This window comes from Dipodomys spectabilis, unplaced genomic scaffold, assembly GCF_019054845.1.
Source record: "Dipodomys spectabilis isolate Male_0828 unplaced genomic scaffold, ASM1905484v1 ptg000495l, whole genome shotgun sequence".
Taxonomy (NCBI): domain Eukaryota; kingdom Metazoa; phylum Chordata; class Mammalia; order Rodentia; family Heteromyidae; genus Dipodomys; species Dipodomys spectabilis.
In genome coordinates, this window is record NW_024871172.1 from 551,780 (window position 1) to 563,644 (window position 11,865).

The window sequence follows — 11,865 nt, forward strand, 5'->3', positions numbered from 1 at the left end:
ACCTGAGAGCCCTCTGTGCCCAGCTGTACGCTCCAGCGCTAAGCAGGCATCTGGGGCTGGGGCTGCACTGCCTCTTCAGAGCTCAAGGCAGGACCCAGTGTTGATGGGGGCTGAGCTCCCAGGCCTGCCAGCAGGGCCTGGCAGAGATACCACCCAGTAACTGGACCAGGGTTTCCCCTCCAGGAAGGTGTGTAGGAATGCCAGCCCATGCCTGGAGTCCCCTGTGGATGGCAGGCCAGTGACCCAGAGAACAGTTAGAACACAGCGCTTGTTTATTTCCCAGGAAAGAGGTAGAAAGGGGGTGCAGGCAGCCCTGCCTTAACTCTGTGTGCGCGCCTGGGCAGCAGGCCTCACTTCCAGAAGAGCACATTCCAGAAGAGCAGCCAGCAGGGGTACAGGCCCAAGGCCAGCAGTGGGAAGAGCATGGCACCATAGGTGTAGTGCTCCAGCACCCCCTGGGCCAGCGCTGCCAAGAAGAGTTGCCAGCCCTCAGCCAGCGACACTGGTGCCTCTTGCAGTTCCCACCACAGGAACAGGCTGCCCAGGAGTATGGCGGCTGGACTTGTGAGCAGGAGCAGGGCAGCATAGAAGGGCCTGGCAGAGAGACAGCGCTCAGGTAGGTGCTGAGGTGGGGGCCGGGACTGGATGGGTAGGCAAATGGCACTCACCGGGACCCGCTGGGCTTGGTGAGGGCAGCAGCAGGGGCCATGATGGCAGCCAGCAGGAAGCCCAGGGAGAAGTTGGTGAGGGCGATGCAGCCCAGCTGGAGTGCTAGGTAGATCAGGGCCACCAACTTCAGGGCCATCCAGCCCCTGTCTGGGGTCTGTATGCTCAGCACCCTGCAAGGCAAGAAGGTAAGAAGCTTAAGAGGCAGCACAGGAGCCATGGGGGGGGGGGGGGGCAGGGTGCCTGGCCTCGCCTGCCCAGCCTCTTACCAGTGGGTGTTGTGTGGAAGGGCCAAGCCAGCCACATAAACAGCCAACAGCGTCAGCACCACGGCTTCCGCCTCAGCCACCGGGAAGTGTTGGGCAGCCACGTGTTGGCCCAAAACAGGCAGGATGTAGAGGGCCAGGCCCATGGCCTGGGAGATGAGCAGAGGCGCCACAAGTGAGGCCAGCCCCACACCCTGCAGGGAACACAGGCACCTGGATGAGGAACCTAGGGAAGGCCCAAGGACCCTCACCTCTGCCCCTTCCCGCTGAAGCCAAGTGGCAGTAGTAAGGACCCCTGGGGACCCGCAAGCTCAACCCAACAGTAGAAGAGAGTGCCGTCACCTGTGCTGGGGGGAGGGGCGGGCGGGGGCCAGAGGCCCTGCCAGCCTCCTCAGGGCCCACTCCAGCCTCGTGCAGCTGCATCCATAGCTCTAGTGCGTGGCCTGAGTCAAGGACCCGGTAAGAGCTGTGAGGAGATCTGCCCATGGGACCCAGGGCTCACTCATGCTCCCACCCTCAGGACAGGGTGGAGGACCAGCCCAGCCTAGAGTGGAGGGCCCTGGGGCTGGTCAGTGTGGGTTGGAGGATATCTTGAGACCAAGGACCAGGAGCAAGAAGCCGGCCGCGGGCATGTAGAGGCCAATGGAGACGAAGCGGGAGAGCGCAGGCAACAGGTAGAAGAAGAATGACTGGTGCAGGCGCTCCAGGAGGTGGTTGAGCTTGCGGAACATGCCCTCCAGAGCCCTGGCGATCACAGGGAAGGGTCAGCGGAACATGCCCTCCAGAGCCCTGGCGATCACAGGGAAGGTCAGCGGAACATGCCCTCCAGAGCCCTGGCGATCACAGGGAAGGGTCAGCGGAACATGCCCTCCAGAGCCCTGGAGATCACAGGGAAGGTCAGCGTCAGCCATCGCCTTTGCCCCGGGGACACTGCTCCCAGCCAGAAAGGAGGAACCAGAAGCCGGGCGCCGTGGCTCACGCTGTCATCCCAGATACTCAGGAGGCTGCGATCTGAGGATCGCGGTTCAAAGCCAGCTCGGGCAGGAAAGCCTTGAGACTCATCTCCAATAAACCACTAGAAAACGAAGTGGTGCTGTGGCTCAAGTGGTAGGGCACTCGCCTTGAGCTGAAGAGTGCAGGGACAGCACTCAGGCCCAGAGTTCAAGCCCCACGACCGACCAAAAAAAAAAAAAAGGAACCAGAGACACTTACTTTCCCACTGCCACCAAGTCATACTTGTACTGGCGGAAGCTATTGATACCACGCAAGGTCAGAGCCTCTACCCGGTAGCGTAGGAAGAGACCATGGGGGCCGTGAGGGCGGCCAGAGGCCTGCCGAAGAACCATGAGCAGCAGTGTCTGCAGGCTCTGCAGTGGCCCGTCCACCGATGTCCAGTCCTGAGGCTGCAGCTTTGGAGGCATGAAGACAGGATCAGATCAGTGCCTTCCCACGCCCCGCAATCCCAGGCAGGTGGTCCCACCTTGCCCTGAAGTGTGCACAGCAGCCCGCCTTTCTGGCAGAAAGTCTGGAATAGGTTGAGGAGATCAAGGTTGGGCAGCTGCCCGTTGAGTCCTTCCACAGCCACATCGAGGCTGGTGACCACGTCACTGCTCAGCTCCAGGGCCACAGCCGCCTGGATGGAGCCTGCCCGGCCCTGCAGAGGGGAGGACTGCATGCCTGTAGGGCCGAACAGATGAGCACCAGAGGGGGCGCTGGGGAGGACTCCAAACAGATGAGCTCCAGAGGGGGCGCTGGGGAGGACTCCAAACAGATGAGCACCAGAGGGGGCGCTGGGGAGGACTCCAAACAGATGAGCTCCAGAGGGGGCGCTGGGGAGACAGCTGACCCTGACATGAGCACCCACCAGTGACGTTGACGTCGTGGTAAGCTTCAAGCCACGCCTCAGTGCCCAGAAGATCATGCTCTGTCACAAGGAAGATGATATCTTTGGCCCAGTAAATCTGACCTGGAGGTGAGAGGCAGGGTCAGCGGGGCCTGGATCACTGGCCAAACTCTCCTTGGCCAGTGATCTCTGAGCCTCACCTCGGAAATGGGATGCAAGTGCCAACATCAGCCCCACGGCCTGGCTATTGGTAGACTCAGGGCCACAGGGTACCGTGAATACCAGGGACTCGGTGCTGGCGGCACGTGGGGCCCGAAGAATACCATACACATTGGTGCCGGACACCATCTGCAAAAATCATTGTTGGGAAGCCTCAGGGCGGCAATGTCCCAGGGTAGTCGGGCACAGGGTAGTCGGGCACAGGTCTCAAGCCCCTCCCTTACTGTTCCTGGGCACAATGCCTACCACCTGGGACTTCCTCAGGTCATCCCTCCCAAGCCACCCCTCCAGGTGGTGTTCTGTCCCAGGCACCAGCCCCCCTTCAATACATAGCGCTCGTGGGTCTCATCAGGAAAGGGCAGTTTCCGGGAGAAACTCTGCGTGTAGACCTCCAGCCCCACGGACCGCATTGTCCGCTCTAGCCAGGCCACTGGCAGAGCCCTGGGGACACAAGGGCAGCCTCTAGGCAGAGCATCAACGCCTCCCCCCCCAGTCTTCCCGGACCCCCGGCTCTGCCCCAGCCCTCCCGATGCCACCCGACCCCGCAAGCTCGGTCGCTCACCCAGACTTCCTCCGGTGAGCAGCGAAGTCCCGGGCAAAGTTGCGGGCGCGGTCTCCGCCCGTGAACTGCTCCTCCACCATGGTGGAGCCCATGGCGTTCTCCGACATGTACGTGCGCTGCGTCAGCGGCGGGAAGGCCAGCGCCAGGAACCAGGCGATGCCGGCCAAGTAGCTCAACACGCTGCGGAAGGGACGAGGGCTGGAGTGCGGGCGGTGCGGGGCACCGGCCCACCCGTCCCCGCAGCGAGGCCTGAGTGCGACGTGGGACGCGGAGTGAGGGTGGCACGGCATGTGTGTGAGGTGCGGGAACGCGGGGGGGAGGGGGTGCGGCATGTGTGTGCGGTGCGAGGATGCGGGGGGGGGGGGGGGAGGGCGGCGCGGCGTGTGTGTGCGGTGCGGGGATGCGGGGGGGAGGGCGGCGCGGTGCGGGGACGCGGGGGGGGGGGAGGGCGGTGCGGCGTGTGTGTGCGGTGCGGGGATGCGGGGGGGGGGGAGAGGGCGGCGCGGTGTGTGTGTGTACGGTGCGGGGACGCGGGGGGGGGGGGGGGAGGGCGGTGCGGCGTGTGTGTGCGGTGCGGGGATGCGGGGGGGGAGAGGGCGGCGCGGTGTGTGTGTGCGGTGCGGGGACGCGGGGGGGGGGGGAGGGCGGTGCGGCGTGTGTGTGCGGTGCGGGGACGCGGGGGGGGGGGGAGGGCGGCGCGGTGTGTGTGTGTACGGTGCGGGGACGCGGGGGGGGGGGAGGGCGGCGTGTGTGTGTGCGGTGCGGGGATGCGGGGGGGGAGGGCGGCGCGGTGCGGGGACGCGGGGGGGGGGGGAGGGCGGTGCGGCGTGTGTGTGCGGTGCGGGGACGCGGGGGGGGGGAGGGCGGCGCGGTGTGTGTGTGTACGGTGCGGGGACGCGGGGGGGGGGGGAGGGCGGTGCGGCGTGTGTGTACGGTGCGGGGACGCGGGGGGGGGGAGAGGGCGGCGCGGTGTGTGTGTGTACGGTGCGGGGACGCGGGGGGGGGGGCGGTGCGGCGTGTGTGTACGGTGCGGGGATGCGGGGGGGGAGAGGGCGGCGCGGCGTGTGTGTGTGTGCGGTGCGGGGACGCGGGGGGGAGGGCGGCGCGGTGTGTGCGGTGCGGGGACGCGGGGGGGAGGGCGGCGCGGTGTGTGCGGTGCGGGGACGCGGGGGGGAGGGCGGCGTGTGTGTGTGCGGTGCGGGGACGCGGGGGGGAGGGCGGCGCGGTGTGTGCGGTGCGGGGACGCGGGGGGGAGGGCGGCGCGGTGTGTGCGGTGCGGGGACGCGGGGGGGAGGGCGGCGCGGTGTGTGCGGTGCGGGGACGCGAGCGGCCGCCCCGGCCCCGGCCCTCACCAGAGCGGCGCATTGAGACGCAGCACGAGGCGGGCGAGCGCGCGCCGGCGCACCGGGTCCGACAGGAGGCCCATGGCGCGGCGGGCGCTCGGCTCCCGCCGCCGGCGGACCGGGTCCCACGGAGCGGCGACCCGACGCTCGCGGCCGCTGGCGGACCAGGACTCCCCTGCGCTTCCGGCCCCGCCCGCCGCCGCGCAGGCCCAGAACGGTGGCCGCTCGGCGCGCATGCTCAGAACTGGATGCTGGGCGCAGGGGGCGGGGCCGGGAGAGGGGCGCGGGCGGCGGAGGCGGCGGCGCGCAGGGCAGGTGGGTGGAGGAGCCGGGGCGGAGGCGGCGGCGCGCAGGGCAGGTGGGTGGAGGAGCCGGGGCGGAGGCGGCGGCGCGCAGGGCAGGTGGGTGGAGGAGCCGGGGCGGAGGCGGCGGAGGCGGCGGCGCGCAGGGCAGGTGGGTGGAGGAGCCGGGGCGGAGGCGGCGGAGGCGGCGGCGCGCAGGGCAGGTGGGTGGAGGAGCCGGGGCGCGGGCGGCGGCGCGCAGGGCAGGTGGGTGGAGGAGCCGGGGCGGAGGCGGCGGCGCGCAGGGCAGGTGGGTGGAGGAGCCGGGGCGGAGGCGGCGGCGCGCAGGGCAGGTGGGTGGAGGAGCGGGGCGCGGGCGGCGGAGGCGGCGGCGCGCAGGGCAGGTGGGTGGAGGAGCCGGGGCGCGGGCGGCGGAGGCGGCGGCGCGCAGGGCAGGTGGGTGGAGGAGCGGGGCGCGGGCGGCGGCGCGCAGGGCAGGTGGGTGGAGGAGCGGGGCGCGGGCGGGGCGCGCGCCCAGGAGCCCGCTGCGGATGGAGGCTCAGGAGTCGGAAGCCACGGCATTGTTCCTGCCCGCCGCCCAACGCGCACCGAAGTGGAGCCGCTTGGCTGCCGGGTCCAGAAATGACTGCAGGGACTATGACGGAAACGGCCCGGCCCCGGAGTACGGCGTGTGCGGCCCAGCCAGGTCCCTGGCACAGCGAGGGGCAGGACGGGCTCGGCGGCCGCAGAGAAGTCGCTGGAGGCGGAGAGGACAAGAGCCCGCGCTAAGAGGCCGACAAGGGCACTGGCGACTCGGGGGGAGGCATCAGTTCAGTCCATGGGCTCTGCGTCTCCGGTGGTTCCCGGAGCGCGCAAAGCTGCGTCTGAGCTCTAGTCCTTACCCAGCAAACCCCCTACCTTCTTCTTTAGTTTGAATTCTTGGGCTGGTGGCTCTCCCCAGTCACCCCCACTCAGCACCAGGCTGGGCCCTGAAGGCTCTGAGCAAGGGGTATACCATGAGGTGCACTGAGTAGAGAAACAGGCCTTTATTCTGGACAGGGGTGGCTGGGAGCTCAGTCTCCTAACAAGATAGCGGCCTCGCGTACGTGCTGCCGGACCACGCCATCCAGCACCGTGTGCACGTCTCGGGCTGCCCGGGCCGCGGCCTCTAGCACTTGCTCCAGGTGATCTTCATGCAGCCGGGCATCCATTTCAAGCAGAGCAATCTGGCCTGAAGCTGGCAGCAGGGCCAGGGCTAGTTGGGGACCCCCAGCAGCTTCTTCCACATGGCTGAGGTCCGCCAGGGCTGTGCTGTCCACAAATCCTGCTGAGCACGCGCACACAAAGTCCCTCATGGGTATCCCGGCATCCATCACTGCTAGAGTGGCTGCATTCACACAAGCTGCGTAGGTCCCACCATCTGCTTGCAGCACCTACAGGGTGCAAGGCATCAGATTGCCATTCTGCCCTGTGGCACCTCAGCCCACCTTCATACTCTCCAGCCCTTCTCCCTCCTTGGGTTGAGGCTGCTCACCTGCACATAGATGTCAATCTGAGAACGTGGGTGCAGCTGGGTAAGGATAGCTGCTTCGAAGGTCTGACGTAACTGCAGCCCCATCTCGCAGGACTTTCTGTCCCCATGTGGGCGTCGCTTTCGCTCTCCTGTGCTAAAGGTGGCTGAACTATACTGACAGTTCACCAGGGCTCGGTCAGGCAGGGCCCTTGAACGGGAGCCCCGGATCTGGAGGAGAAAAGATGTGAGTCGGGGCTGGGAAGGTGGCTCAGTGGTAGAGCGCTTGCCTTGCATGCCTGAGGCCCTGGGTTCGATTCCTCAGCACCACATAAGCAAAAAAAGCCAGAAGTGGCGCTGTGACTCAAGCGGTAGAGCGCTAGCTTGAGCTGAAGAGCTGAGGGACAGCGCCCAGGCCCCAAGACCAGACCCCCCCCCCCCAAAAATGTGAGTCAGACCTAGCCCTCCTGTCTTACATTCTCCAATCTTAACATGGCTCATCCCACCTCCTTTCTTCCTCAAACACCTCAGAGGCATACTGGAGGGAGGGCCACTTGCCAGTCTAAGCCTCATCACCTCTGACCTGCTTGACTCTTTCTGATTGCTCCATTTCCCCCCCCCCCCAAACTAATCACAGGGTGACCCGAGTGTCCCCTTCATACCTACACTATGCACTCTCCAAATCCTTCCCCCCCCCCCCCCCCAGGCCTACTAAGCCCTAGATTCTTACCTCTGTGTAAACCCCTCAACTGAATTTGGAGCTCCTGCCCTTCTCCCTACTAATAGACTTTCTGCTCTGCACAGATGCCACGCATGTGTCTTCTTTCTACCTAGCTTCTTCCATCTAGAAAGCTACGTTCCCACATTCCTACGTTGGCCAGACACTGTTGAAAGTGCTGAAGATGCGCCACTTTAAGCCGAAATGATTTTTTTTAGGCCCCTATGCTCAAGGAGTGTATGGCCCGGGGAGAAGTCATAGGATGGAATGAAGGGAGTTGACGTCTGAGGTGGTAGGTGCCCACAGGCCAGTTGGCCTGTTGTCGTTGGGGGCGTGGAGACCTGCGGGTGAGGAAGCTGAGCGAGTGCGGGGCCGCCGAGGGGCGGGCGCGTGGACGGCCGGATCGCCGAGCCCGCGCGAGGACCCGGCGCTCAGGCGAGATGCGGTGCTGGGCCCCGGCCGCGCCCGCGGCGCCCACTTGCCTCGTGCGGCCCGTAGACCACCGCCAGCGCCTTGGTGTTGCCCTGCTCGATGTAGGCCGAGCCGTCTGCCTGCGCAAACACGCCCATCCGCGCCTGGATCTTGCGCAGCTCTCCCGCGCGACGTCCGTCCACCCGGTAGCCCTGGTCGGACAGGAGCTCCAGGCCCGCCATACTGCAGCCCGGCTCTTTACTTTCCGGAGACCGCGGGTTCCATACGGCTTCCGGCGGCTCGGACCACTTCCGGCCCGGCCTCTACGGCACCCGACGGCCCGGTCTGGCCCTGTGAACTAGGGTTCCGGCAGCCCGGTCCGTCTTCTCTCCCTTCCGGTTGCGGGGCCCTCTGGCTCTCGGCGGAACCGGCCGGCCGATGGGTGGTTTCCGGCGGCCGGGGCGCAGGGGCTCCGGCTTCCGGCCGTGACGCCGCCGCAGTGGAGGCCGGGCCCGTGGGTTTCCTCGGCCCCGCGCCTCCGCCGCGCCCCCCCCCGCGCCCCCTCCCCGCGCCCCCTCCCCGCGCCCCCCCCGCGTCCCCCGCCGCGCCCCCCCCCGCCGCGCCCCCCCCGCCGCGCCCCCCCCGCGCTCCCCCCCGCGCCTCCGCCGCGCCCCCTCCCCGCGCCCCCCGCCGCGCCCCCTCCCCGCGCCCCCTCCCCGCGCCCCCCGCCGCGCCCCCCCGCGCCCCCCCCCGCGCCCCCTCCCCGCGCCCCCCCCCGCGCCCCCTCCCCGCGCCCCCTCCCCGCGCCCCCCCCGCGCCTCCGCCGCGCCCCCTCCCCGCGCCCCCCGCCGCGCCCCCCCCGCGCCCCCCCCCGCGCCCCCTCCCCGCGCCCCCCCCGCGCCCCCTCCCCGCGCCCCCCGCCGCGCCCCCCCCCCGCGCCCCCCGCCGCGCCCCCCCCCGCCGCGCCCCCCCCCGCGTCCGCTGCGCTTTCCGCCCCGCCGCGCCCCCCCCCCCCCCCGCGTCCGCTGCGCTTTCCGCCCCGCCGCGCCCCCCCCCCCCCCCCGGGCGGAAGCACAGCCGCCGTCTCGCCCGGCCCGGCCGCGTTTTCTGTGTGTTCTGCGCATCGCCGGGTGGAAGCCGCAGGCGCTGCGTTTTCCCGAGCACCGGGACACCCCTTTGGGAACGTTGAGAAAACGCACCGGACTCACATGGACACGTGGAACGGGAAACCCCCGTACAGCCACCGAAAACTCCAAACGGAGCCGGGGTGGGGGTTCTGGAGAAGTCCCAGCCGGCGCCGGCGGCTCGCGCCCGTCACCAGGGCCGAGACCTGAGCTTCGCGGTGCGGAGCCAGCCGGGCTGCAAAGTCCGTGAGACTCTGATCTCTGATGAACCCCAGAAAACAGGACGTGGCGCTGTGGCTCAAGTGGTGGAGCGCTCGCCTTGAGCTGAAGAGCTGAGGGACAGCGCCCAGGCCTGAGTTCAAGCCCCACGACCAATAAAGAATTGGGGCAGAGGCTAAATGTACACATATTCATTAAATAGTCTGGGTTACAGTTGTGACCTGGGTGACCATTGTGGAGAGATTTCAGAGGAACTCAACTCATCACTTGAGGGAGCAATCTGGACATCTGGACAGCTTCATCATTATGAGTAACATGTGTGTGTGTGTCTTGAACTCCGGGCCGTGGTTTCTAGTGTCCCACAGCTTATCACTGGAGGTGGTAACCAGGAGAAGAGTTTCTGGATACAAATTTCTGACTCTTAAGAAGGGAAGAGTGTATTAAGCATAAGCTGTGTTTGTACAAACAATTCCAGCACAGTGAGCCACTCTTCTCTGAATGGTGGAAATCCTTCCAAAACCACCTTCCCAGATTCCAGGCAAGTGTGTGAGCTTGCCTTTGTGGAAGGGCCCTCTAAAGTTGAAAGTAAGACTAACTGGTACTGGGTGCCTCTGGCTCACGCCTGTCATCCTAGCTACTCAGGAGGCTGAGATCTGAGGATCAGGTTCAAAGCCAGCCCAGGCAAGAAAATCTATGAGATTCTTTTTTTTTTGGTCAGTCATGGGTCCTGAACTCTGGGCCTGGGCACTGTCTCACACTCAGCTCTTCAGCTCAAGGCTAGTGCTCTGCCACTTGAGTCACCGCATCACAGCTTTTTTGTGCTTATGTGGTCCTGAGGAATTGAACCCAGAGCTTCATGCATGCAAGGCAAGCATGCTACCACTGAGCCACCTAGCCAGCCCTCTATGAGATTTTTTTTTTTTTTTTTTTTTTTGGGTCCAGTCATGGGGCCTGAACTCTGGGCCTGGGCACTGTCCCTCAGCTCTTCAGCTCAGGGCTAGCGCTCTACCACTTGAGCCACAGCGCCACTTCCGGCTTTTTTCTTTTTTGCTTATGTGGTGCTGAGGAATCGAACCCAGGGCCTCAGGCATGCAAGGCAAGCACTCTACCACTGAGCCACCTTCCCAGCCCCTCTATGAGATTCTTATCTCCAACTAGCCAGCAAAAAGCCAGAAGTAGAGTTGTGGCTCAAGTGGTTGAGTGCCAGCCTTGAGCAAAAAACAAAAAGAAAAACAACAAAAGAACACACTAAAGACAGAGCCAAGGCCCTGAATTCAAGCCCCACCATCAACACCACCCCCACACACACATGGTGAGAGGTATTACACTTGAGAAACTATCCAATGTGTTTCACACATCAGTCTTGTGATCTCAGAGCCTTTTGGGTTTTCTTGGTGAGTCTAGGTTCTCCTTCAATAGCCAACATGAGTCAGTCAGTGTCAGCAGCTTATCCTGGTTCTGCCCTCCTCTATGCAGCAGAAAGAGCAGTTTACACTGATCCTTAGGATATGACTGCTGGGAGCCAGTGGCTCATGCCTGTCATCCTAGCTACTCAGGAGGCTGAGATCTGAGGATCGAGGTCAAATCCAGCCTGGGCAGGAAAGTCCGTGAAACTCTTATCTCCAAGAAACCACCAGAAAACCAGAAGTGGTGCTATAGCTCAAGTGGTAGAGTGCCAGCCTTGAGCTGAAGAGCTGAGGGACAGCGCCCAGGCCTAGAGTTCAAGCCCCACGACCAACCAAAAAAAAAAAATAGGATATGACTTCCCCCAGAATCATGCTTCCCTGGAGCAGATCCACACAGTGGAGGGGAGTGTGTTGCTGGGGGAGAGGCAGCCTTGCTTGTGGTCACTTTACTCTTTCAAATTTTACCAAGTGGGGTGGTGTAATGGCATTTGTGGTCCCAGATATTTAGGAAACTGAGGTGGGAGGGTTACTTGAGTCTCCATATTGCCTGGGCAGTTAGCACGACCCCCTCCCAAACTAAACATATGACCGTGTTGCCAGCACCCCAGCCTGGAAGGAGCTGGTCTGTGCAGTTTCACAGCAGACATGATGCTGAAGCCCAGCTTTCTAGGGCACACAGAAGCATCTTAGCAGACAAGCCCAGCCCAGAAGGGCAAGCCCCTTTAGCAGAGTGTGCCACCATTCTAGTAGGCCACTGAGAATTTGTGAGGAGGGAGCACTAAGTCAAGAGCTCATTGCCACAAGTAAGCCCGAGGGTTTCGTGATGTGCAGTGTTGTCCTGTGGAGGTGAGGTGTTCAGGGACTGAGGTGGAGATGTTTGCAGGCAGGAGGGCAAAGTCACATCCAGAGTAGGTGACAATTCTAACAAAGGTCTTCCTGTCAAGAAGCAAGGGGATGTTGGGCGCCTGTGGCTCATGCCTGTCATGCTAGCTACTCAGGAGGCTGAGACCTGAGGATCGTGGTTCAAAGTCAGCCTGGGCAGGAAAGTCCGTGAAACTCTTATCTCCAATAAACCACCAGAAAACCGGAAGTGGCGCTGTAGCTCAAGTGGTAGAGTGCTCACCTTGAGCTGAAGAGCTAAGGGACAGTGCTCAGGCCCAGAGTTCAAGCCCCATGACCGACAAAAAAAAAAAAAAGCAAGGGGTATGGAGTGGCTGGGCTCTGTTGCTACGGTTGGGTAGGCAGTGAGCCCCCGTGTTACACTTGGATCTGAAATGTCCCTCCTTGGGCGCATGTG

General features: G+C 64.4%; 2 protein-coding genes across 3 annotated transcripts; both read right to left on the reverse strand.

Moving 5' to 3' along the window:
• Positions 1–249: 249 nt before the first annotated feature.
• Gpaa1 (glycosylphosphatidylinositol anchor attachment 1) lies at positions 250–5,033 on the reverse strand. The gene is made up of 12 exons (XM_042669423.1): positions 4,909–5,033; positions 3,557–3,736; positions 3,324–3,435; positions 2,976–3,123; positions 2,797–2,898; positions 2,413–2,609; positions 2,145–2,341; positions 1,523–1,676; positions 1,275–1,370; positions 936–1,126; positions 669–839; positions 250–594 (listed from the first exon to the last, which is right to left on the reverse strand). The coding sequence occupies exons 1-12, from the start codon at positions 4,980–4,982 to the stop codon at positions 351–353; spliced, it is 1,866 nt and encodes a 621-aa protein (XP_042525357.1). The 5' UTR covers positions 4,983–5,033; the 3' UTR covers positions 250–350.
• A 1,174-nt stretch (positions 5,034–6,207) lies between these two features.
• Positions 6,208–8,200, reverse strand: Exosc4 (exosome component 4). 2 transcript variants are annotated; one of them, XM_042669426.1, is made up of 4 exons: positions 8,122–8,138; positions 7,891–8,087; positions 6,715–6,921; positions 6,208–6,613 (listed from the first exon to the last, which is right to left on the reverse strand). In XM_042669426.1, the coding sequence occupies exons 2-4, from the start codon at positions 8,059–8,061 to the stop codon at positions 6,254–6,256; spliced, it is 738 nt and encodes a 245-aa protein (XP_042525360.1). In that variant the 5' UTR covers positions 8,062–8,087; positions 8,122–8,138; the 3' UTR covers positions 6,208–6,253. The 2 variants fall into 2 exon arrangements, with proteins under 2 accessions (XP_042525360.1, XP_042525359.1); XM_042669425.1 differs by having other exon boundaries at positions 7,891–8,200.
• Positions 8,201–11,865: the final 3,665 nt, after the last annotated feature.